Source organism: Vitis riparia, chromosome 7 (genome assembly GCF_004353265.1).
Source record: "Vitis riparia cultivar Riparia Gloire de Montpellier isolate 1030 chromosome 7, EGFV_Vit.rip_1.0, whole genome shotgun sequence".
Taxonomy (NCBI): domain Eukaryota; kingdom Viridiplantae; phylum Streptophyta; class Magnoliopsida; order Vitales; family Vitaceae; genus Vitis; species Vitis riparia.
The window spans coordinates 2,103,524-2,129,146 of NC_048437.1; the positions used below are offsets into that span (position 1 = coordinate 2,103,524).

Consider the following 25,623-nt stretch of genomic DNA (forward strand, 5'->3'; position numbering starts at 1 on the left):
TTAATAGGTGCCTCTTGTATGATATATTAATTACAACTTACCTATAAAAAAGAGAAGATTAGAAATATAAATAAAACTGCACTTGAAACACAGTATATAAAGTGTTTACATTCTTTCCAAATGCATTCATTGCCTCTTGAATATTATTGACAGCTCCTCTGATCAGGAGAAAAAAAATATTATTGGTAATAAAGAGTTTCATCTATAGAAACAAGCCTTTCAAAACTAAAATTGATTAAATCCAAGGCTCTTTTGTAATATGGAAAATTTTCAATATCCTGGTCCTAAGGAATCAACAGCTTTAAATCATTAACAATGATGATGACTGTATCTTGCAGATTAAGAGTATGAATGATATGTACTTACCAGAACTGATTCAAATCTATAAGAAGTTTGCTGCTAGATACCAGCAGGTACTCTACCACTATACACCTTTGCAATTCACTGTGTAAATGCTTTGCCACATTTTTATGAAAATTATTCTTCTTTCCTCTGCTCCTTTTTTTTGCTTTTTTTTTTTTTTTGCTTTGTTTTTGGTTTTTCTTTTCTTCTTCTTCTTTATTTTTATTTTTATTTTTTTTAGGTATTAAGAGTTAATATGTCTTTCATAATGTTCTCCAGCTTGTCTCTCTTCCTCAACAACCAATGGGAGATCAATCTCGGAAGTTAAAAGACGTAATGTCAACATTGGAGTTTCTTATAAAATTTTTACAGGTCCCCAAAAGTAGGATTTCACTTGCTTATAAGGAGAAATTGGAGAAGGTGGAGAATCGTATAATTGGTATTCTATATTCAAATGGATCCAGAAAGCCTGATTCTTCTGTCCAGCAAGAGGAACTTCCCATGCCTGATATGCACTCCTTGCAGTCAGTGCGGTCACAATCTCAAACTCCTCAAGTGGAGTCTGATTTGCAGCCTATGAAGTTACAGAGTACTGTATCATCCATGCAGAAAAACAATGTGGACAACTTGCACAATGATCTTATATCCTCTTTATCTGAGGTTGCAACAGCACAGAAAAACATAATGAATCCACAACTGTCTGGCACCAAATCAAAGTCACAACAATTACATGCAGTGAAACCATTGCAGCAGGATTCTGTGGGATCTCCACACATTCCTGTAAGCGCTCCCCAACAATCAATGAATGACACATCTTTATCCCAAAACAGTGTGAATATTCCACAGCACAATACTGATCCCCTTAGGTTGAATTCTAGTAGACTACAACAGATACATCTTAAACAACAAAAAGAACAGCAAATGGCAGATGCAAAACAGATGATGAAACAATTTCAACAGCATGAGACGCAGCAGCAGTTGAAAAAGAAAGAAGATATCATGCAGCAGCAGCAACCTGCACAATTGGGTGTCCATAAAATGCCACAGAATACAATGAATAAAGAAGATGAGTTAAAGGTCAAGCAAGCTTTGGATTTTGCACCAGGCGTCCTACAACATTGCTCAGCAAGTCAGCATTTGGCTTATAATCAGCATCAGTTGAAGTCTAGAGGTTCCTTTGTTTCTTTGCCCCAACTCCTTCAGCCTGTTTCTGATCAGATTCCTCAAAGTTCTCCACAGATTGATCAGAAAAATATATTAGTTTCTTCTAAAAAAACTGAAACCTCTTTGAAAGTTGTAGACTCACTGTCCAATGTGCCTTCTCCTTCAACTCCCTTTTCTCAGTATCCTATGCTTGGAGACATTGGAGGTCAACAAGCAACTAGTCTAATGGGATCAGCAACATCCCTTGTTATCAGCACTCCTGGGATATCATCTTCATCCTTGCTTGAAGAGCCTCTTCAGCGCTTAATTGAATTGGTCAGTCTAAGCTGATACATTTTCCATTTTGATTATTTTGGTGCATGCTCTTCTTTGCTTCTGTTAGGTGGTAATTGCTGATAGCTATAACAAAATCTTGGCATCATTGTTAAATTTCAGGTGAAATCAATGTCAGATGAAGCATTGAGTGCTTCTATTAATGACATTGAGTCAGTTGTTAATCTGACTGATGGGACAGCAGGATCGTTGTCAGGAAATGGGGCTGGAGCTGCAATTGGTGAGGATATGTCAGCAACAACCAAAGTTTGTTTGGAAGCAAGAGACTTTGGCAACCAAGATGGAACTATTGGAAAAATGAAAGTGAATCGCTGTATAACTACAGCACCCTTGAGGATTTTATCTGGTGGCATAAGTGATAGAATTAAGCGATTTACTGATTCAGAGACATCTGATATGGAGTTGAGTGTGACATTTCGCATGAAGAAACCTAAGCTTGAGGTATTGCAACTGCTGTTGTACTTTGTCATGATCAGGTGCACTAGGCAAGCATATCATGTCATGCAATAATAACAGTGTCAATATAACATAGCAATACACTTAGTTGATTTTATCATCAGCATTTTGTGTTTTTCTTGCCTGAATTATTTATCACCAAACAAATCCTGTCTTGCAAATATGGTATTCAAAGAGCCGTATACTCAATTGAACTTTTAATTTTAGTACCTTGGATTTTTATTCTTTGTTCTCTCCAAGTTGTAGGCATTTATTTTCCATGATCTTTTAGTTATGGATCTGAACATATTCATCTTTTCTATGCCTATTTTATGAATGCATTTGCCTTCATAAAATAGCTAGTTCATTGTTCTTCTTTGAGATTTTGGAAGGTGTTGATAGGAAAAGTACTCCTCAATCACTAACATTTATATATATATATATGTATATGTGTGTGTGTATGTATGTTTAGCAGATTCTGAAATTGGTTGCTATGGGTGTTGTTTATTTCATTTACTTATTTATTTTGATAGCCAAATAAGAGAGATGTTGAAAGGTGCCCAAAAGAAGGAGTAGAACCATGGTACAGAAGGTGTATATATACCATAGAGAGTGCCAAATAACTGAATGAGACAACAACAAAGGCAAAGGCCCTCACATGGCCTAAACCCTCTTTGAGCACCAATGAATTCCTAAAAAAGGAAGTTATCATCCCTAAAAAATCATAGACCAGTCAAAAAGAAAGGAAAGACTCTTTTAAAGCCATATTGATGCATTCAGTGTCCTAACACCCTTCAATTGTGCTCCTTCCAAATATACAAAACAAGCACAAAAGAGCCTTTATCTACACCTTAGATCATCTCTTTCCTACAAAGCTACCATGCCAACCAAACAACAGATCCCTCATTGGCCATGGCAACACCCAAGAGCACCCAAACAAGGAGAAGACAAGGTGCCACAAATTATGGGCCTTCCCACAATATATAAGAATGTAGTTAGGCCAGTTTACCTGTTACTCAAACAAGCTGCATCAATTAATTGAGACTAATTCTTCATTAATAGGTCAGTCATCAAAATATTTTAAAATACCAACTGGACAAAGAAATCGCCTTTCAATCTAGCCCCTGAATCCCATACTTCATTAGCAGAAGTATAAAGGAGCCATCGAGCGACCCATTGATAGTGATTTACCAAAGGATTTAACAGAGAGCTGCCTATTTTGGAACATATTTACACCAAAATATCCAAAGCCTCCCTATAACCCCCATTGTTGAATTTGCTAAGGAAACAATTCCACCACCTCCAACTCCTAATCGTGAAAGTTCCTACAAAAACTAAAATAAAATAAAATAAAAGGTATGGAAAGGACAAGCACAAACCACAACATTCCCACTACCTAGCGCTCAACCATTTAATGAAGTTGATCAAGGATGAAGGGCCAGCTTGAAGATGCTGCAAGACCAATGGAAGAGGGTACAAATACAGGAGTCCCTTAGAGATTGATCTGAGTGTTGACACATCATCCAAAACAAACAAAGAGAAGTTGTTCTCCAAACCTTCCTTCTCTTCTTGTACAAGAAAATTTAATGCCAACCCCTTAAGGGAGGAGGACCCAACAGATGCCAAAAAGAGAGGACAAAAGGTGTCACAATCCCCTTGCTTGCTCATAGTAGGAACATGGTTAGTTGATTCTTCTACATTCTTTTATAAAGAGCAATAATATGCCAACCACCCTCTCACACAGCACATCAAAAATAAAATAAAAAATGAAGACGCTTTTGAAGAAACCCAAGAGCCTTACACTATCTTCTTGGGGAAATACTGACAATTTTTTTTCTTGCTAGCCTCCCAAACTAGTTTATCTTTGTCCTGATTGCACCTCCTAAACACTTGAAGACTCCTAAATAACTTCATGCTATCCAACTTCGGATCTTAGAAATGTCTTCAGAAAGATGCGTTTTGAAGGACCTAGCTGCCCACAACCTCCTGCAAATTACTACTCATGCCTCCTTAACAGCAGCAAGAGAGGAAAAGGAATCCTTTACAAGAGAACCACTGCATCAAACATCTTGCCAAAATTCTATTCTTCTCCCATTGCCTGCATGTATGGGAGCTCTTTTCACCTACAAAAAGGAAAACAAATCAAGATTGTGGGACAGTTTTTCATCTTCATCTACAATGGGAAAGTAAGATATAGTTGTGGTACAAATGGCATCTCAATCGTTAACTATTATAATTGTGTTTAGGCAGTATACGTGTTCATAATTGACAGGCAATGATGGCTTCATGATTAGACAGATTTATCAGATTGGGGGTAGTATTCATGCTATGATTTATCTCATATTAGAAATAATTATGAGGTGGAGAAATCACATTCTACCTTAATGTTGATTTTTGAGCAATTTTTAATTAGTGCTGCACTACTATTATTTCTTTCTGTTAGTAGTCTACAAGGCAGACGTGACCATGAAAATTAACTCCCACTTTAAACTTGTTTGGACATTGGGTTAGAATGTCTCTTTGAGTTTTTATAAAAGAAATAAGTTTTTACATGTTTCAGGCCAATCATGTTCTCTTGGAAGAAATAAGGGAGATCAATCAGCGACTGGTAGACACTGTGGTAGATCTCAGTGACGAAGATATCACAGGAAATGCAGCTATTGCTGCAACTGAAGGTGGTGAAGGGACCATTGTCAAGTGTTCCTTCAGTACTGTGGTTGCCTATTCAAACTCAAAGTCACACCAAGCTTCAGCAAAAGTGGTGTGTTTTCAAACTATTTTTTTAACATGATCTATAATTATGTACATTACTCTTTTCTCCTGTACTCATTTTTGGTCTTACTTTTCTTTTTCCTTCTTTGTATTGTTATGCAGATGCCAATTCTGCCCTTACATTTGCTTGTTCCCACAAATTATCCCAGTTGTTCCCCTATGCTACTGGATAGGTTGCCTGTGGATGTAAGGTAAGATAATGTGGTATTTTAGTTTCATGCTTTATGCAGATTATTCCTGGAGAAACCATATGCACCACCTGAAGCAATTCTTTGTTCACTTCGGATAGGAGTCATATTTTCATCATTGTGATAGTGTGTCTATGCATTTCCACACCCAACTTTTTGAAGCTCACAAACTAATGCAACTTGCACTCTCTCTCTTTCTCTCTCACTCTCTCAATAATGAAGAAACCCACTAGCCCTCTAAGGGAGAAACCATTGAAACATGATCCCTCCCCAAGAACCATGTACCGGATAAGCACAGTACTCAAACATGGGACCTACCATTCTTTAGTGGAAGTGCATGCAAGCTGAGCTGTGTATGAGGGTCAGGCACCTAACTCACTCATTGTTCTGAATGCTCAAACACCAATAGTGAACCCCTTTTTCCACAAAAGTTCTCAGGTGACAGTGTTGGCTGTGTCCTAATCTAAATTGATCTGCATTCTGTCAAATTTTGCCAATTTTTGGCCAGACACAGTTTTCAAGTTTTCCTTGTCCATGTGAAAAATTTTCAAACTTTCGCCTTTAATGTTGGCCCTTTTTTTTTCCCAAATTGTTCTAGAACTATGAAAATATTTAGAAATACCTAACCTTTTGACATGTTTCTAACATTATCTGAAAAATTGATAGACTTGTTCTTATCCCTGTATCAAATATTAGTTTGTCTAGCTGACCTTGATTTGTTGGAAAGTCTTTTACCCATGGTGTAATCTGGTTTACTTCTCAAATTATTCACAACTGAACTGTGAATTCCTAAATTGTTCACAAGCATCCTGAGTCGCAAATCCCTAAATTGTAAATAACTTTGGAAAAAAAAAGCAAATATAGTCCCATCTCTTCCTTGTTCCACGTTCCTGTTTCAAAGAGGAAGAGAAAAATAATGTTTTCGAAAAACAAGGGTTGCATTTGTTCGGCTCAAATTTTCTTGAATCTTCTTTTACAATGCACAATATTCCAAATTCTTGATCACTTAATTTGTCACTGTCTGTCCTAATTCTGGGCATATGATGAATATGTTCCTATATTCAAATCTCAACATCTACTACAGAAGATACTATGCTGGACAGGGATTCATCAAACCTTTATCATTTTTTGTATTTTCCACTACCTGAAGCAAATACTCGTCCAACTTGGCCTGTGCCTTCTGTTCCCACTTTAGGAAAAGGGTTTGTACGTAAAGAATGAATATATGAATGAATAGGAATGCTCGTAGATAAAGTATCTGAACAAGGAAATTGTGGCCATAAAGAGAATATAACACAGGAAAGTATCAGTTGAGTTTGTTTTAGGAAAAAAATATTATTAATATAGTATGTGTAAATATGGTGTGTTGTTTTCTTGTTCTTTGATGTGTTTTTGTTTAATAAAGTTTTGTTCTTTTACAAAAAGTTAAAGGGAAACTTACACTTACTAATTGCAGGGACATTGGGTAATGTGGTCAAAGTAGCACTAAGCTTTCCTATCCTTTGAAATATTGGGGGACCTCTCTTCTGATGGTAACAAACATGAGAGGTTGAGTGTCATGAATTGGGAAAAGGAGCAAGGTCAGAGATGTGATCAGGTGTTGTCATAAGCAAAAAATACATATATTCAGTTGAACCATATAGGTGGGCTGTTTACTTTTGAGGTGGCTTCAGGGATAACATCCAAGGAATTCATTTCTTTACCCACTTGGTTATTTTAGAACTGTGCAGCAAATTTTAACTCGAATTGTTATTGCTAGATCCTCCAAAAAGTGAAACTTAATGATTATAAGCTGGACCTGCCAAGTTATATTATCACTCAATGCTTGACCTTTGATCTCCATGACTATCTAGGTCCTGATGGATTATATATATTAAATCAGAAGCATTTTTATACTATAAAATAAGTAAATACAAAGAAGGATGAGAAATCCTTCCTCCAAACACAACCACTTACATGTGTAGTCTTCCTGCCTTGTTTGTTCAACAAATTCTAGGCACATTGGAGCCTGAAACTCTTTTTTAAAAAAAGCATCTTGTCAAGTGGAAAACAGGTTTGACAATAGAGGGTAAATGCATCATCATTACAAAGTTACACAACCTAGATCCAATTCTTTGTTCCTTGTCTGAGCTGGGCAACTCAACTTTCTTTGTTACTCGACATGAAGTTTTCTTTAGATTATTTAGTATGCATTTTTTGAGCTCTTCATCTTTGAGTGGGTTAATATTTTTTTATATTTTATTATTAATTTTTTCGGATAGGTAAGAAGCAATTGAATTGAAAAGCGCACCAAGGTACACACAATATATACAATGGCCGCAAAAAAAGTGCCAAAAAAAGGGGTAAAACAAAAAAATACTCCCTCCCTCAAACTGAACCCAACCAATCAATGAAATAAAAAAAGGATATCGATCTATCACCTATAAACAACTTGGACAAAGAATACAAACTACACAGAAACAGGACTTCCAGTCTATGATCAGGGAGCTCCTCATTCCCAAACGATCTTTTATTTCTCTTTCCAAATTATCTAAAAAAAAGGCATAAAGAAGTAGCTCCCCAAACTTTTTTTTTTTTGTTTCCTCCCCACAAAAGAGTCATGCCAACCTAACAAAGTGTCTCTGATAGAGGAGTGAATCACCCATGGGATACCAAACAGAGAAAACAAAAGCTGCCACAATACCCTTGCCTTGTTACAATGTAGAAGGATGTGGTCAATTGACTCTTTGTGAGTGTAACAAAGAAAACATCTATTGGCGAAAGACCAACCTCTCCGTTGTAATTGATCAAGAGTCAGCTTTTCCCCAAGTCACCTCTCAAGTGAAGAAACTCATATTAGGTGGAACCCAAGCATTCCACACATACCAGACAGGAACGACTTAGATCTCCCCTCCTCCAGGCTAGAGTAAAGGGACCTAACAGAGAAAGTTCCACTCTTTGCATTCAACCAGCACACCTTGTCCCCTCCTCCCTCAACTAGCCCCTTAACAAGTAGTCTTGCCGAGAAGTGCTCCACATTCTCAATCTCTCAATCGTTTAGATGCCTAGAGAATCCAGGAGTCCACACACCTCTACTGTTAGAGTGAGACCACAAGTCCCCCATCCAAGCCTCCTTTGAAGTAGCTAAGGCAAATAATGAAGAAAAAGAAACACACAAAGAAAGAGTGGGGGGTTCCAACTTACTACAGTGGTATTGTAATATATTATTAATGCTACTGTTCCAGGTGGTTGAGTGAGGGATTCCCATCCCACTTTTATTCCTCTAATTTTAATTGACGGTCCAAATAGTTTGATTGAATGTCTTATTCATAAGGTTTTTTCTTTATTTTTTTCGTTGGTTTACCAGAGGGGTTGTAAAGATCTTTGCAGCCTCTTTTCTTTGAAGAATGATGGGCTCAATTTGGTATGAAAACAATGATCTCAAAGCATTAGGGTTCTAATACATCTCTAATATGATCTATAGAAAGCTTTTGATGCATTTCTTGAAGAACATGAAGTTACATGGGAGATATCCTACACAATAATTGCTCAAGTTGAACTAATCCTAATATTGAATTTGAGAATGGGCATGATATAACCCTACCAAATTGGATAGGCATTTTGAATCTAATTGACAGTCCCCACAAACTGGCTCTTCTACTTTAACCTGGTTCAGATCAGCCAACTTGCTTCTGCTCTTCCGGCAATTAACATGGGAACTTCTCAAGTGCACAGCAATATGCAATTTCTTCTTGTAGCCTGCCTGTATGTTATGATTCCCTCTAGCAGTACTGTTTAGTTACTATAAAAGTGGTTAAATAAGGATATCTTGGTCATTTTGGTTAGGTTTTAATTTTAACTAATGGTTGGAGTTAGTTTGATTCAATGGCTAAGATAAAGTATTGCTCAGGTTTTTTCATTAGTACAAGGTTGCAGAGGGGGTTTTCTTACACACAATTTAGAAGTTGCTGCTCTTCCTCCCTCCCTCCCTTTCTTCTCCTTATTGTCATCATCATCATCTACAAGGAATACCATATTTGTATTGAGAAGGTCATGCATGTTGGCATCGTAAGTAGCACAAGAAAGATGAAAAGTCAACAAGTGAATTGTCTATATAGGAGTATCTCATTAGTATGCTTTGAGCCTAAACCTATTTACATCAGATGTGATGATTCAACTGGGTTTGCCATGAACTGCTAACATGGTTGATATTGTTATGTAAACTTCATTTTAGTACTATGGAGATTTGAGGACAACTAGGATTTAGACAAGATAAATGAAATCTAATTTTAATTATAGTAGAACAAAGGGATGATGAAAATTGATGTCCAAAAAGTACTCCAAAGCGATTTTCTCTCTTTTCTTTCTTTATCTTCTTTTTATTTTTTATTTTTAGCTTTTTTGATAATAAAATTATAGTGGTTTGAGTTTCCTTAGTGGCTTATTTTCCTTCTTAATTTATTTGCACCCATAAGCTTCATCAATTTCATTCTCTCCTTGTGCCTAATCTGGATCATTCATTTGGTTTTGTTTGACCATGTAAATATCAACAGTTTAATTATTCTCAAATACCCATCACATTTTTTATACATCTGAATGGTTTATGTAATTTTGAATTCTTTCAAATAATTGAGAAACAATATAAAAATACTTATCTCTGAACTACATTTGTTCATAAAATTGTCTTTTAATTTTTTCACTACTAGTGGATGAGGAAAATTTTCTGAATCATTCCAGAATTTAACTTGGCAGTATGTTTCTCTCCCAATTTGTTTTGGTGTAGCTCTCTCTAAAATTTTGTTCTGGTTCACTTTGACAGTGGGCAGTATGAAGATCTGTCAGAAAAGGCAAAGTTGAAGCTGAGCACCTCCCTCGAGAACATTCTGGAACCAATATCGCTTGAGCAGATAGCAAGGACTTGGGATGATTGTGCACGTGCAGTCATTTGTGAGTATGCACAGCAGAGTGGTGGAGGGAGCTTCAGCACGACCTATGGAACATGGGAGAACTGTCTAAGTGCTGCTTGATTATTGTGTGTAAGTGCGTTGCCAACTCATTGCTTCCAGATTCCCAAGTCATATGATATGCTCCATATAGCCATAGAAGAATCTTTATGAGATTTAGAAACTGTTTTGGGTTACCTTTTCACCTTTATTTTTGTTCTTACTTTTCCAAAATGGAACAAGGGGTGTGACATAATTTGCAAAGATGAATTTGAGTTGATATCCATGAAAGGAACAAGCCTCATGTGTGTATACCCAACTGTTTCAACTTGGATTTCCTTGGATATTCTCTTTGGTTTTGTTGTACATCCAAGGATGATCTTAGAAATATATTGGTAGAAACTTGAAAATGTATAATGAAGCTCCTCTCTCTCTCTCTCTCTACATAAAAGACAATCTTAGAACATATTGGCAAAATCTTGTGCGTAGCTTTGAACTGGACACATTTAAAAGATTTGATAATCATTATGGTCTTCCAAATAGGATGGCCAACTAAGAATATGATGATATGGCAGCGCAGCATATGAAAAATTGATTTGGTGCAGGGATTCTTGTCCGAAATGCCGTGTGTTGCAACTGAAGGTGTCCCAATGTCAGGCTGCCTCAGTTTATCTTTTTGAACAGAAAATTTTCTAAGAGGGTTTGGCTATGTTACTGACAAGGTACTTCCATGTTACAAAAAGGTAATACCAACTAGAGGGTGTTACATAAGCGCCTTGGTCCTATCTCGGTCCTACTGTTTTGTAGTCGGTGTACGATTATGTTGTATCTTATATATGGTCTTATTGCTTTATATCATAGTCTCATTGCTTTATATTTCAATTCTATTGTTTTATATCGTGATTTCATTTCTTTGTACATAGTTTTATATATTTGAATACCCATTCCTTCGAAGATTTGAGATTCGAAAATTCATTATTATGAAAATCAAATATTTTCATTGATATTTCCATTTACCAAATGCATCCTTAGTTTATGTGTAGGCTTCAAGCATCTCATGATATAGTTGAGGTTTGTTGACGGCCTTGGGCTATAGTCTAGGACATGCGATAAACACTACCCGCCACTTCAACTTTTTCCACCATCAATTACTCACCATTCCAGCAGGACATACATTTGTGGTGTTACACCCTTTATACATAAAAAAGCCCTATCGCAAAAATGCTATTGGCAACAAAGCTATGACACAAAAGGCTATTCTCATGAACGTTTTGTGGGTTCTTTTTCTTAGGAACACTAATGCTAGACTTATTTTTTAAAAACATTAAAAATACTAATAGGAATAACGTTTTCAAAGTCCTAAAAAAAACTTCAAAACAAGAGTGGGCATAATGTTTTCGAGGTTAGTCTAAGAAAACAGAGAAATGTTAATTAGTCAAATATGTTTTGTAATTATTGAAGAAGGAAATAGTGTGTTCACCCTCATAGTTGAGGCTTTGATGAGTTGTTTGTGTTCACATGAGTAATGAATGAATAAAAAATTTAATTCTATAAATTCGAAGTAGGTGTTATAAAGTAAGTATATATATAAGAGGTTATGGTGCCCAACAAGATAGTAAAGATCATGGTTAGGGCCTAGGAAGAGGGGGACATTACAACTCTACCAATAGAGGTGGCAATGCTTATAAAAATTCTTCAAAAGGAAAGGGAAATGCCTTAGAATCCAAATACAAGTCTCACATATAGTATTTCAAATGTATAAGGTATGGATACTATAAGTTTGAATGTCGAACTAAAATGCAGAATGAATAAGTAGAGTAAGCACCATTGGAGCTAGATTAGAAACAAAATAAGGATTCTTTTCCAATTGGAAATCCATATGAGATAGGCAACCTTTAAGTTTGGTGCATAGAAATATATGCAACCCTAATAATGTAAAAATCTCTTAATTGTAACAAATATATTTTGACTTTTACATATGATTTTGTAAGAAAAAGTTGGATGTATTTGTTAAAGGAAAATTTGAAGGCTTTTGGCAAGTTTAAAGAATTTAAAGTCTTGTTATGAAACAAAGTAGTTGCAATATCAAGACATTGAGATATGATAAAGGAGGTGAATTCACCTTTAATTAAATTTATAACTATTAAAAAATTTAGGATATTTGACATCAGTTGACATTTAGCTACATGCCTTTAAAAAATGGTATAATCGAGGAAAAAAAGAAAAGAAAATTGTGGAGATGACAATACTCATGTTGAATGTTAAGTCACTTCCAAAAGCTTTTTAGGCAAAAAAATTATTACCTTTGTAGCATCCTTATCATACAAGTGCCCCATGAAAGAAGTTTTTTGAAGAACAGAAGAGGGAGTAAGAGTTAACATAAGCCAAATGTTTTTTTCTTGTTCATTTTTGGGTGTATTGCATATCCCTACATACGCAAGAGGCTATAAAGAAGATTGATAATAAAAGTAAGAAGCATATTTTTGTTAGTTATAGTGATGTCCCCAAAAGTTATAAATTCTATAATCCAAAAATAAGGAAGTTGATTGTAAGTAGTTGTTAAATTATTAGAGAATGAAAAATTGGGCATGAACTTAGAAAGATAGGAAAAACGAGTTTCAATTGATGAAGACTTTATGAAAGACAATTGAGTATAAGAATGATTTTATAGTAGATATGCTTATATCAAGCATAATTTCTCCTACTAAAATTTCTCTTTTTATTTTATTTTATTTTTAAAGATGGAATAGGAGTTCAAATCACAAGGACATCTAAACATTCTTATATCGTGTTAATATGTTCAAAGGACTATGAAGCTATAAAATAAAACTGAAATTACCAATGAGCTTCAATTAAATTTTGTTTATCAATAAATTCATACCAAATTTCTTGAGAGGTGGATTTGAGCAATAAATGAATAAAAGTCAATCAATAGGGAGCAACAATACATAAGGATTAACCACTCTTCCAATTGAAAGAAACTTCTTGTTTTTAAATGGGTTTATAAGATGAAATATAAATCTAATTTTAAAGTTAACTAGTTTAAGGTAAGATTAGTGGCTATAGGCTACAAACAAAGCTAATTATTAATTTTTTTAAGTTTTTGTATAAATTGCCAAGTTAGACACCATCTGCATGATAATTTCACTTGAGACTTAAAAAAAAGGAAAAATTCACCAAAAAGATGTAAAGCCAACCCCAAATGGTGTAATTGAAAAAAAAAAATTTGTTGAACAACCACCAAAATATATTAAGGAATAGTAAGAGAAGAAAATTTATAAACTCAAAAAAAAAAAAAAAAATGAATAGACTAAAAAAAGCACCACATTTTTTTGTTGGATTAACACTTATTTGCTATAGCATGGTTTTCAAAAGACTCCTATTAGGTGAACATTTAACATCAAGTCAAATTTCTAATGGTAATATAATTATTTTATGCCTCTATGCGGATGAACTAATTTCATAAGAAATTGTATATTTGAAGATTTTAGTAAGGCAATGATACTATAATTTGATATGACAAATATGAGATTAATACCCTATTTTCTTGGCATTCAATTTAAACAAACAAATGATGTTTTTTTTTTTTAGAAGAACTATGTCGTAGACATTCTAAAATGATTCGAGATGAAACATTACCAACAATTAACATTGTTTTTGCTAAGTGATTAGAGACGAAGAAGGAAAACACAAGAGAATTATATTTGAAAGGAAAAATAGGAACTTTTCACTATTTAACTTCTATTATACCATATGTGCATTGAGTGAGAATTATTAGTCGATTTATGGGAAAACCAACCAAATTAATTTTGGGAATATGAATAATATATATATATGTGTATATATGAAAAAAGAGTATTATAATGGTCTTTAAAGAAACAAGTTATAGAATTATCGACTATCAACTATGGAAGTTAAACGCATAGTAGCCACGTTGATAGCATGTCAAATCATTTATCCTCTCAAATTGTGTGATAACAAGTATGCTTTTTTGACAAAGAATATGAATGTTCTTTAGTAGAAGCAAACACACATATATCAATTATCATTATATTAGGGAACTTGTAAAAGATAATAAAGTTGAATTTGAGTTTTATAGTTTAGAAGATCAATTTACAACTATTTTTATAAGGCCATCATAAATAGATATGTTTGAGAAGTTGAATGTCACACCTTAAATTTCAAAACATGACCCAAGCTAAGTTCAAGGTCTAATCCATGATTCCAAAATCTAATTTGTTAATGAGAAAAATATATAATGATATTCATGGAAATTAGGCTTCGACTTATCCCACAAAATTATATAGATAACCTACGACTCAGTTGGTTGCCAAAGTTATTGAAAAAGCTCGGAAGTCAAGTTGGGTAACACTAAAAAATTATTTGTATATTATAACAAAATTTTTCCCTACGAGATGTTAGGGAATATCAATTTTTTCAATTGTAGACAATGCAAACAAGATAATAAATATACATAATGAGACACAAGGATTTTTTACATGAAAAACCCCCACAGTAACTGTGGAGATAAAAAAACCATAAGGTCTAAAACTGTTAATCCAAATCCACTATTTGAGATCAAATTATACAGATTTACTTTAGCACTTTACCCTGAAGATTTACTTTCTAATACCTACAAGTTGATCCACATTCGCAATGCAGTAACCTTTAATTGCTCTAATGAATACACTTCAACCCAAAAGGGTTATAATAAGGTATTTATAAGTAATTAACCCTAATAGGTTTGAATAGTTTTAATAGGATAAGATAAAAGATGAGAAGTTTCTTTAGAAGCTCATGGTCATAAAGACTTGAAACAAAATGAATCTGGCATTCCAAACGGAAAGATGGTCTGATAAGACCGATATCTCTCTTTCTTATCATATCAAATATTGATAATTTTTTTTTCATAAATGGATAAAAAAATAAAAAAATAATAAAAAAAAACAAAAGAAAAGGATAACACTTTCAATTAATGCTGGATATTTTCCTGTCCGCTGTCTCCAAAAAGAATCAGTTGAAACTTTGGAGAGCAGGTCCATAGCTTCGTTGAAATGTTTCCAACTTTCCATAGCGAAGAAGATGATGATACCAATTATTAAATAGAGTTCAGCGAACACGTGAATCACAGTCCCAATCATAGAAACATGTGGACCTTCACCACAGCACGTGAATCATGCCACTTTCTCACCCTCCTCTTAATTGCTGTCACTCTCTATAAAACGATTAATCCACACCGTCCCATTAATTCATTTAGTTTCAATTTTCTTCTCTTTGATTAGGGAAGTAGATTAAGACACTTATCAAAAACCTTGTCTCTCATAATTGCGGATGGATGGAAGTAAGGTTCTGTTTGGTTCTTGTTTTCAAGATCTGTTTTTTGTTCTTGAAAGTAAAAAATACAATAAATTTGTTTGAGGAAGGGGTGTGTTTTTATTTTTTATATTTTTCATGTTCTAAAAACCACTTTTTTTAGAATAATAAAAAAAAAAATCTTTTCATTATTTTTTCACTATTCAAATAATAGATTATTTTTCAATTTTTTTTTTGTATTTTTTAACTACTTTTTGTGTTTTCACAAAGGTGAGTTCCACCCACCACCACACTCTCACCCGCAAACCCTTTTTTCTTCCTTAAATTATTGAAATTAATATACTTACACATAGTTATAAAACCATCATTTATTTAAGAAAATTATAACTGATGTAAAGATTTCAAAATTGTACATATGAAAATTATTTATATATTTATAATATCAAATTAATGGAAGAAAACACTTTATTAATTAAAAAAAAACTTTCAAACATGTTTGTTGTTTTATTTATTGTAAAAAAAAAAATTATTAACTCAACCAAACATGTCTTTTTTTTTTTAGAACAAAAATTGTTTTCTAGAATTCAATTCCCAAACACAATTTTTTTTTTTTTTAAAACACAAAAAAACCGTTAAAAAAAAAAAAAACAATTTTCAAAAACAACAATCAAATATGCGATCCCAAAATCCATCATCTAAAATTTTCCAATATGATTACGATACCATTCATATTTTTAGTATTCTTATGGTCTCTTATTATTAATAAAATATTTTCAAAAAATATAAAATTTTTAATTCAATGTTAAAACTTGAAAATCCGTGAGTTTTTTTCACTAATATGTCCCATGTGGTATTATAAAGGCATTGGATATTGAAGGGTTGTGATGGAGTCAACCGACAGTGAAGGTCCACATATCGCTTTGATTGTCAATGAACCCCATGTGATGTGGGTACCCCAGAAGGTATATTCCCTTGGATACTTGTTTGATGGGGGCTAATGTTTTGTAAGGGAAAATTCAATGAATGAAAGTGATCGAAAAAACCATGATGGCTTTCGGTTGGGACGTTGAATGACACACCTGAAACTGTGCTGCATTAAGACGAGTCATTGGAGCCTCCAGAAATTTTGCCAATACAATAAAATTGAACAATTGGAAAAAATACATTTAAGGAGATTAATTAATATTGTTTTAATATAAGGATAAAAAATTATTAAAACAAAAAAGATAGTTTATATTTTCTTATTATTCTATAATGAAAAAAAAATGAAGAAGTTGAAATACAATAAATATTTAAATCCATATTTTTTCAAATTCTTTATTTTATTTTAGTTTTGTGTATAAAGCTAATAAGATTGTAAAGGATTCTAATTTTTATATTAGTTTTCTTGTTACAATGTTCCTTTTTGTTTGCAAAGGCTTCCTCAGGGTGGTTGTAGATTAGAAACTCCTCCAAGATCCCTCCCTATGTTGGATGTTGAAGTTGAAAATAAGTTAGCTTTGGATTCAAGGTTGGTGGTAGATCATGTAGTGGCTCAAAAGATAAAAGAATTGGGTTTAGAGAGGTGATACCCTTGTTGATTCTGAATTTTGTTCGCGAAGGAATCGGACTTTTGATAAGCCAATCTTTTTTTATGCGACGTTTTACCCTGAAAGGAAAATGAGCTTTGCTCCTCTAGGCACTATGCACTCTCGTGGTTCGCAAGAAGGAAAAAGGTTTATATGCTATACACATGTTTTTCAATCTCTTTCTATGAGCTATGAGTGAAATCCATTTGGATTTATGCTTCTATAGGAACGGTGATTCTTCCAAATGATAAGGGAAAGACTTATGCAATACACTCGATCTTAAGGATTATGTCTTGTATTTTCTCGTCTATTGGCTCTGTAAGAGTGGAATGCCTCTTTCTAATCAATAAAAGCCTTGACCATGCTTAAAGTTTTTGGATCTTCCATAAACTGTTTTAGTTCAACTAATGTTTTTTCTTGTTCAAGCTATTTTAAGCAGTTGTTTTTTATCCACTGGTACCGAACTAACCTACTGAGCGTACGAAAAGGGGAATATTTCTTTGAACTACCTACTCTCTTCCCCCAACTACGCATTTAATAGCAATTTTCCCTTTTTATACTATTACTACTTGTACAAAAACAATGCCTTGAGGAATGTAATACTCACTTGTCAGACTATCCTATCCTATACTATTACTACTTGTACAAAAACAATGCCTTGAGGAATCCTCCAAAAGAGAGTATGGTCAGTTATCCAAGTGAAGGGGGCTAAGCTTTGAGCTCGAAGACTCATCATCATATAGAGGGCAAGGTTATGAAGTCGTTGACCGACCTGAGAAGTTGCACCCCTTGAATCCTCTTCGGAGGAGACCTTTCCTTTGTCTTGGAGTTTATAGTTCAAAGAGCTCATCCTTCTTGGGAAGCACTATAACTTACTTAAGGTGGAATTGGCAAGTGAAACGAGAAGGTTAAGGAAAGGAAAGAACTCTTCCAAAAGATATTCTAAATGAAAGGAGTGGAAAATGTGTTGTTTCGGGAAACATGGGTATTGGCAATCTTAAAAACCCATGGTTCCCAATTTTAAAGGAATTCTTATTTCGAGGTTCAAATCTCTTTGGTGAAAACGTTGACGTTGGATTGTGGTGGACTTGAGTTTGTGAAGAAAGAGAGAGAAGGGATAGGATGAAGAAAAAGACAAGAGGAAAAAGTAAGGCAACGCTTGACCTTAGCCTTTTTATTTATTAATTTAATAAAGGTTTTGCCTTTGAAAGAAGAATGGCATAGGCATTCCATCAAATCAGTAGTTAAGGGAATGAGATTTCTATTTTTGGCTTTGCCATTCAAATTTTATCTTAGAAAGATAACTATCATCTCAGATAAGGCGACGAAAAGAAATGATTTCACATTAGTAATAGGCCTTAGGGATATAAAGACTTTGACAAAAGTTTTGCCCTTATCTCTAAACGGGCTTACTTCGAGTATTTATGACTTTGGTGGCAACACATGATAGACAAATGACATGATTCTTGAGGAGTTAGATGAAAGCTATGTGATGATGCATCAAATAGATGCAAGGGTTTTGTTTAGTATGAGATCGCTTCACACCTCGCGGTGCTTACACCTTTTGCTTATCAAAGTTCTGTTTAAAAACATCGTCCGAGAACTTGTATAGTTGAGCTTCCAACCATCTAAACTCTTGAGAGCTTTTAAGCAAGCTTAACCCCTTAACACACTGGGAAAATGCAAGTTTCAATTTAAGAGGAACTCACCTCAAATGGCATTGATGGCATGAATAAGCTTGTTTGAAGGGCAAATTCCACAAACAAAAGAGAGAAAGCAGTCTTAGCAATAATTGTTGTTAGACTTATATTATCAACCCTAGCTATTTCATTAGACACATGAATCTCATTTACTAAACCATGGGAGCCTTGAGTAGTTTATCTGATAAATTGAGTTGTTGTGGTGATACCTTTCATAGTAGAATATTGGAAATTATCTTCATCACGAGATTGATTGGATATGTTGTAGACACCTAAGAGAACTCCACGTGGTAAGTTAAAAAAGTATGAAACATTTAATCGAATAGGGCACCAAGCCAACTTCCACTTGTGTCTTCTAGGCTAGTTGACCCTTTACAAAACCAAATAGGACAAGTTATAACTAAAAGGCAAGTTCCTAACTAAGAAACCTAAGCTAAAAGTGCAAGTGGAGTGTATCTATAGTCGGCTTTGCTACTTCACAGCTCCACAATCCTATTTCTTTTAGATAGAAAAGAAGCTTCACAAAGTGCACTCTTAGTCCTCTTTGAAACGATAGTGGAACTCCTGAGGGTAATGAGAAGCTTAAAAAATGAAGCTCGTTTCTTTGAAATCCCACTATAACACTTTGTATTTGAAAATGTGGAATTTCAACATTTGTTGTGCATTCATGGAAGAATGGATTGGCATCAAGATAGGTAGCCCCAAGGTTCTAACACCATCAGATTGGAGCATGAGCAAGAGAAAGATTGAGCTAAAATAGTAAAGACTCTTGCCATTTTCTTTAGGGCTAGAGAAGATTCTTTGAGGTGGAAGAAAAACTTTAAGTTTGATTATTTCCATTCCAGTTGTGATTCTTGTTTCAGTAATAAAGCTCTTTCATTTGGGTTCAACTAATATCATCAAAGCATGCCAATAAAAGGCTAACTATGTTTATAAATGTTTAATTAAATCTAGAATCAAAATTCTAATTCAAATATTTATAGGAAAATTGTCTAATTAATTATATTAAAAGTCTTGAGTAGTGTGTCTTTCAGGTCTTTAGAGATAATATATATAAAAAAAAAAACAATCTCTAGGAAAGATAAAATAAATTGATGGAACCATACTCTTCAATGATCTTCAACATAAAAATCAACATATTTCCCTTCTCTCATTAACTTGGGGATATAAATGAATTTCATTTATATAAGCAATTTGTCGAATAAATATATCTTATTAGACTATAAGTCATGTCTTTTTCAAAATTCTTATATTACAAGAATGATATTAAAAGAACCATAAGAACAGTGTCTATCATGAAGCCAATAGTAAGCATCAATCCAAAGTATAGAAAGGTTATCATCCATATATTGTGAAAACAATCAACCCTACCCATTTTCATATCAAACACTGAAGTGGTTTCTTTGTCTCATAAAAAAAGAAAAAGAAAAAAAAAATGGAATGCATTTGATGGAGGAGAGAGTTTCTCCTCATGAAGGAATTGCTCTAAAAAGAAAAGAGAAGCCAAACATGTAAGAATTGGAGTGGGGATGGAAGGCCTCTCTTATAAAGGAGAACTTTCACCAAACTTTTGACACAAAGAGAAAGATGAATTGTGTGGAAGGAAGAGAGAGGCCCCTACTTATGGATATTACCTTCTTTGCAAACCTTTGGTGGTGAAATGATGTTAATAGAGAAGGGAATCTCTCTCTCGATGTAGTGAACCTATTATATGTTAATGGAATTTAACTTTATTTTTTCATTATTTGCTTCTTTCCTTTAATATATCTCTTAAACAAATGTGTCTCTCCCTTCAAAGAAAGGATTACATCAACAATCTTATTATGATGAGCCACAAGTAGTTAATCTCTTTCACAACAAACAAAATCTGTGAATATGAATTATTAAGGATGCAGACTATGTACTTTACATTCATGCTTGGAATTTATATTCTAATTACTGTCTTATGCTATAAAATAAATTAAGATAAATTGTATAAATTGATGTATTTTATATGAATGATTTATGTGTAACTGGAAAACCAGTCTTTAATAGAACTAAAGTCATGCTATTGGTTTGTTGGAACATACAAAATTTGTTAACTTCAATTTGTCTGTAAAAGATTAAGTTTGGCTAATTCACTTGATAGTAATTAAAATTCTTCATTTTTTTTCCCATCAACTTTAAGCATTATTGTTTCCAATAAGAATAAAAAAATATACACCCACTTAAATTCCCAATAAAAAGGAAAAATCAACTCACATAAAGTTCTATTTAATAACCAAAAATTAAACAATATTATCAATATAAATTATCAATATTGCTAAATAATAAGAACACTCAAACATTATTATCCAAGAAATTTGAAACTAAAAGATACCATACGAAAAACCAAACCAAAATAATAAAAAATGGAAAGACAAAATTTTCAACAATATATCAATTAAATGCAAAAAAAAAAAAAAAAAAAAAAAATCATACATAAATAGAAAAAATTAAATTATGTTGACATAAAGATCAATAGAAATAGACAAATTCAAAGTTACCTATGAGATGTTATAAATTAGTGTTAGATTGAAAAGAGGTAGCATGCTACTAGTGTTTGAATAGAGCTCTTGAAGTATGAAATGATGTAATAGTATAAGATTTTATTAATAAATTCAATTGTTATGATTTCTAGTTCCCATTTCAATCCTTAATTGCATTAATTGTTATATGAGTATTCACATTTATATCATTTACATTATGCATGACTTGGATGCATTAGAAGTTTAACAGAAAATCCAAGTTATGAGTTCCTTTCAAGATGATAAGTAGTTTACAATAAGTTTATGGATTTGAATAATCCATTAGAGATTGTAATGCGTTGTCTCCTAATTAGAGGGATGATTATTGAGAATACTCGGATAACTTCATTCTCTATCCTTGGATCTAGTAGGGTGCATGCATTTATCCCAGGCTTCTCTAAATTTATCAAAGCAGAAACATATGACTTCAAAAACCATATTAATATAAAGATCTAGAGAAGAAGAAACTCATACTTGGATTTGGATGTTCCTAGAGTGAAGAACATGCATGAAGGTCTTGTACACTTAAGATCATCTGTTTGATGACTTGAACCACAATCTTGGCAGTCCAAAGTGTGGGTAATGGAAATGGGGAAACTATGACTCTTTTTATCTCTCTAGAGGTAGAAGATGACTATTTCTCAAAAAGTGATGGAAACCCTAACCCCTTAGAGGTAATTTATAGGGTTTCTTATTGGGCTTAAGTGACTTGAACCCATCAAGGCTTGGGTCACTTAATCTAACCCAAAAACAAGTCCTAATTAATTAATTAATCATATAAGACTATCTAATTAATTAATTAGCTCAATCCAGAGAACTTTTTCACTATCACTTATGCAACCTTGCATAATTACGAAAATCCCCTTATGCACAAGAATGAACCTAGAGCTAATCCAACCCTCATAAATCATGTCATCATGGTATATGAGCTCAGAGAAGAGATCATTAGAACCCATAGGAATACTGGCTCCCTTATAATCCAATTCTGAAGTTGATTCAATATTCTATTAAAAAAAATCAACTATACTCCAATACCCTATGTAAATAACAACGAGATAAAGTTTGGATCCATGATTTACTATCCACTGCATGCAGACTCCTCATGAATTGGTGTCTGTAATCTAACAAGGTAGTGTTATCAACTATCAAGATTACATCTCCAATCCTTATGTGACAACCCACCCTGCAAGCGCCATCCACATAAGATAATGTCTCATTTCTAATTTAAAGACTAAGATCGAGATACTATCTTATGAAAGGAAATGAACTTATAACCAGATATAATGTGTTAGAGCAGCACAAGGAAACACAATTAAGAAGCTATATATTCATTAACCTTCTGAAATGCAAAATTTTTAGTACACAAAAGTGGCCTCAAGGCCTTTTTACAAACCTTGAACAAATGTACGAAGATGGCTATATGCCACTAGTCTATCTAAAAGAAACAAAAAGAAAATGGCAGCAACAACTATATGCCTTGTTGTCCGTCCTCTAAAACTTGGTTGGTGTCTGGTTCAACTAGATTCTCATCTGAAAAATTTAAGGAACTACAAAGTGAGTATAACTCAATAAATGATAATATAATGTAGGTTTTAAGATAGTCAGTCCAAAAAAATAAAAAAATAAATGGAGTTTCATTACGTAGGTAACAACTCAACATAGAAAATATTTAGTATTGCAACCAAGTAGGCACACAACATTGGACAACCCAATGTATAATCAATCAAACACATGAATAATCCATGAAACAATGCCACTCCAACTCTCAACACATCCTCATATTATGCAATATCATTACTATAGTGTATTTTCCTCCATCGACATATATTGCATATGCATCCATAGACATCATATATCTTATATGACATAATGTCATAAGACACAGTGCCCCTACATATCTTGGCACATTTCTCATCCAAACTACTCCAGTGCCCCTTCCTCTCTTTGCACAAAGATCACAAGGTCCATCAGGTATAGTGTGCCCTTCCATCTCTATTACACGGTATAGGTCTAGGGTATATAACAATCACATCCACAGTAATAATGTAAAGTACCATGATGACAAAACCAGTGATTTTTAGTGAATAGTATGTACTAGGTAGACTCCCAGGAAAGATTGAAGGGGTTACAATGATCCTATTTAAAACCCAACCTCCTTAGACAAAGCTTCCTTAAGCCATACCTATCCCTTCATGATCATTGGACCATCTTAACTATTTATATACATACATACATACATACATACATACATACATATATATATATATATATATATATCAAGGATACAAGGAACACATATCCATTATAAACATAGCATTTGACCAACACATTTTCAAAGCATATCTCATGATATTTTAAAATATAATGAATACATATAGAATTTAAAACATGAGATACATCATTCTAAAACTAAATAAAATCATGCATTATAAAATCACTCACAATAAGAATTCCAAATTAGAATTATAGCAGCACTTCTGTTACGCTAATGTAAAGATTCTATTTCACAATAGTAACACTAAATAAGTTTCTTCACAATTTTCTCTTCTCTTTCTTGGTAGATAAATGTTCCTATTTATAGGAACCTAAGTAAGCAAGCCCATAGGTGAACTTTTGCATGACTTTAGCTAAGTGTCATTCACAGGAGATAGATTAGTGTCTACCTTATTTTATGATGATGAGACGTGGTGACCTACTTAATCCTTGCAGCTACTTGAAAAATAAAGTGAATTCATGTGTTAGCATACTTATTAGGTGTCAATTGTTCAAATGACTTAGTGTCCCTTATGTTTGTAGTAATTTGACACATCATTTCAACACCTCATATTTGGTTGCATGCCTTGGACACCTCGTGTTTGGTTGCATGCTTGAATACCTCATGCTTGGTTGCATGCCTTGGACACCTCATGCTTGGTTGCATGCCTTGGACACCTCATGCTTGGTTGCATGCTTGGAAACCTTATGCTTGGTTACATGCTTAGAATCCTTGTGCTTGGTTGCATGCTTAGACTCCTTATGCTTAGTTGCATGCCTTGGACACCTCGTGCTTGGTTGCATGCTTGGACACGTCATGCTTGGTTACATGCCTTGGACACCTTGAGCTTGGTTGCATGCCTTGGACACCTTGAGCTTGGTTGCATGCCTTGGACACCTCGTGCTTGGTTGCAAGAAAAAAAAAACAATTGTATGAAGAAAAACATAAAAATAAATAAATTGAATAAAAAACATAAAGTAATAAAAAAAAAAATTGTTGTTGAGTTTTTTGAAGGAAAATTTTTATAAAGATGTTTTTTTCTCAAAGAAAATTCATGTCCTGTTTTCCAAGAACATTCTAATAAGAGCGTTTTTTCTTCAAAGAAAATTCTAATGGTTAATAGAAAATTTTGCCTTCCTTCAAAGAAAAGTTTGGTGGTCCTTTACTCTTTCTTAGCAAGTTATTTTTTCTCTCTATTAAAATCCTCACCAAAAACTCTTTTGCTCTCTAAAAAAAAATTCTCGTGGTGCTATCTCTTAACTAGGGAAAAATTCCTCTTCAAAATTCTCAACTTTTTCCCTTTAAACAATCCTCCCTCAAAACCAAAACCATGTTCTCATCCAAGTAGAGTTCCTTTTTAGAAAAAAAAAAATGGATCTCCTTCCCTCTCAACAATCCTTATCCCTATGCAAAACGTGTTCACATCCAAAGAGAGGTCATTTCTAAAAAAAATTGATCTCTTTCCCTCCCAACAATGCCTCATTGAATGCAAAACATCTTACTCAAAACAGTGACAAAAACATCTCCTATGCTTTTAGAAAATTCTAACAAAAGTTACGAAAGCTTCTACTTCCCAAAAAATGACAAATGAAACTCCTTTGCTCATACAAAACGTCTCTCTCCAAAAACAAATACCAAAAGCACTACCAGCTCCCTTTTAGAAAGTTCTCTCTAAAAATGAAAAGGAAAGCTCCATGAACCTCCATCTCCAAATGTGTTCGCCCTCATAAGATATTAATTCCCCTTGTAGAAAATTCTCTCACTGCTAAAGATGCTTTTTTTCTCTCCTAAAATGCAAAATGAACCTTCATTTCCCTATAAAGCATGCTCCTACTAAAATCATGCTCAAAAGACCTCTTAGCTTCTTCTAGAAAATTCTCCAAATGTTAAAGAAGTTTTTCTTACCTAAAATACAATATCAAACTATCCTTCTCTGTTCCAAAATTATTTAAAAGTATTTAAGAAAAAACTTTAAAGCAAAAAAAAAAAAAAAAAAACAAAGTAGACTAAAAACCAAACAAAATGCTCACTAAACAAAAGACAAGAATCTTCAATTGAGCCAAGAGACTAATAAAAATAACACTAA

The 25,623-nt window shown here is 33.6% G+C and overlaps 1 protein-coding gene across 5 annotated transcripts in view; it reads left to right on the forward strand.

Annotated features, from left to right (window-relative positions):
- The window catches only part of LOC117918292 (mediator of RNA polymerase II transcription subunit 15a-like), a 46,954-nt gene extending 35,945 nt beyond the window's left edge, over positions 1-11,009 (forward strand). For 4 of the 5 annotated variants that reach the window (XM_034834817.1, XM_034834816.1, XM_034834819.1 and 1 more), the window contains 6 exons: positions 339-413; positions 622-1,821; positions 1,942-2,280; positions 4,835-5,035; positions 5,149-5,237; positions 10,033-10,633. In XM_034834817.1, the coding sequence (XP_034690708.1) occupies positions 339-413; positions 622-1,821; positions 1,942-2,280; positions 4,835-5,035; positions 5,149-5,237; positions 10,033-10,240 (2,112 nt within the window). In that variant the 3' untranslated portion in view covers positions 10,241-10,633. Of the gene's footprint in view, positions 1-338; positions 414-621; positions 1,822-1,941; positions 2,281-4,834; positions 5,036-5,148; positions 5,238-10,032; positions 10,634-10,761 lie in introns of those variants that run through there. The other variant, XM_034834818.1, reaches the window with a different exon arrangement.
- The last annotated feature ends 14,614 nt before the right edge of the window (positions 11,010-25,623 follow it).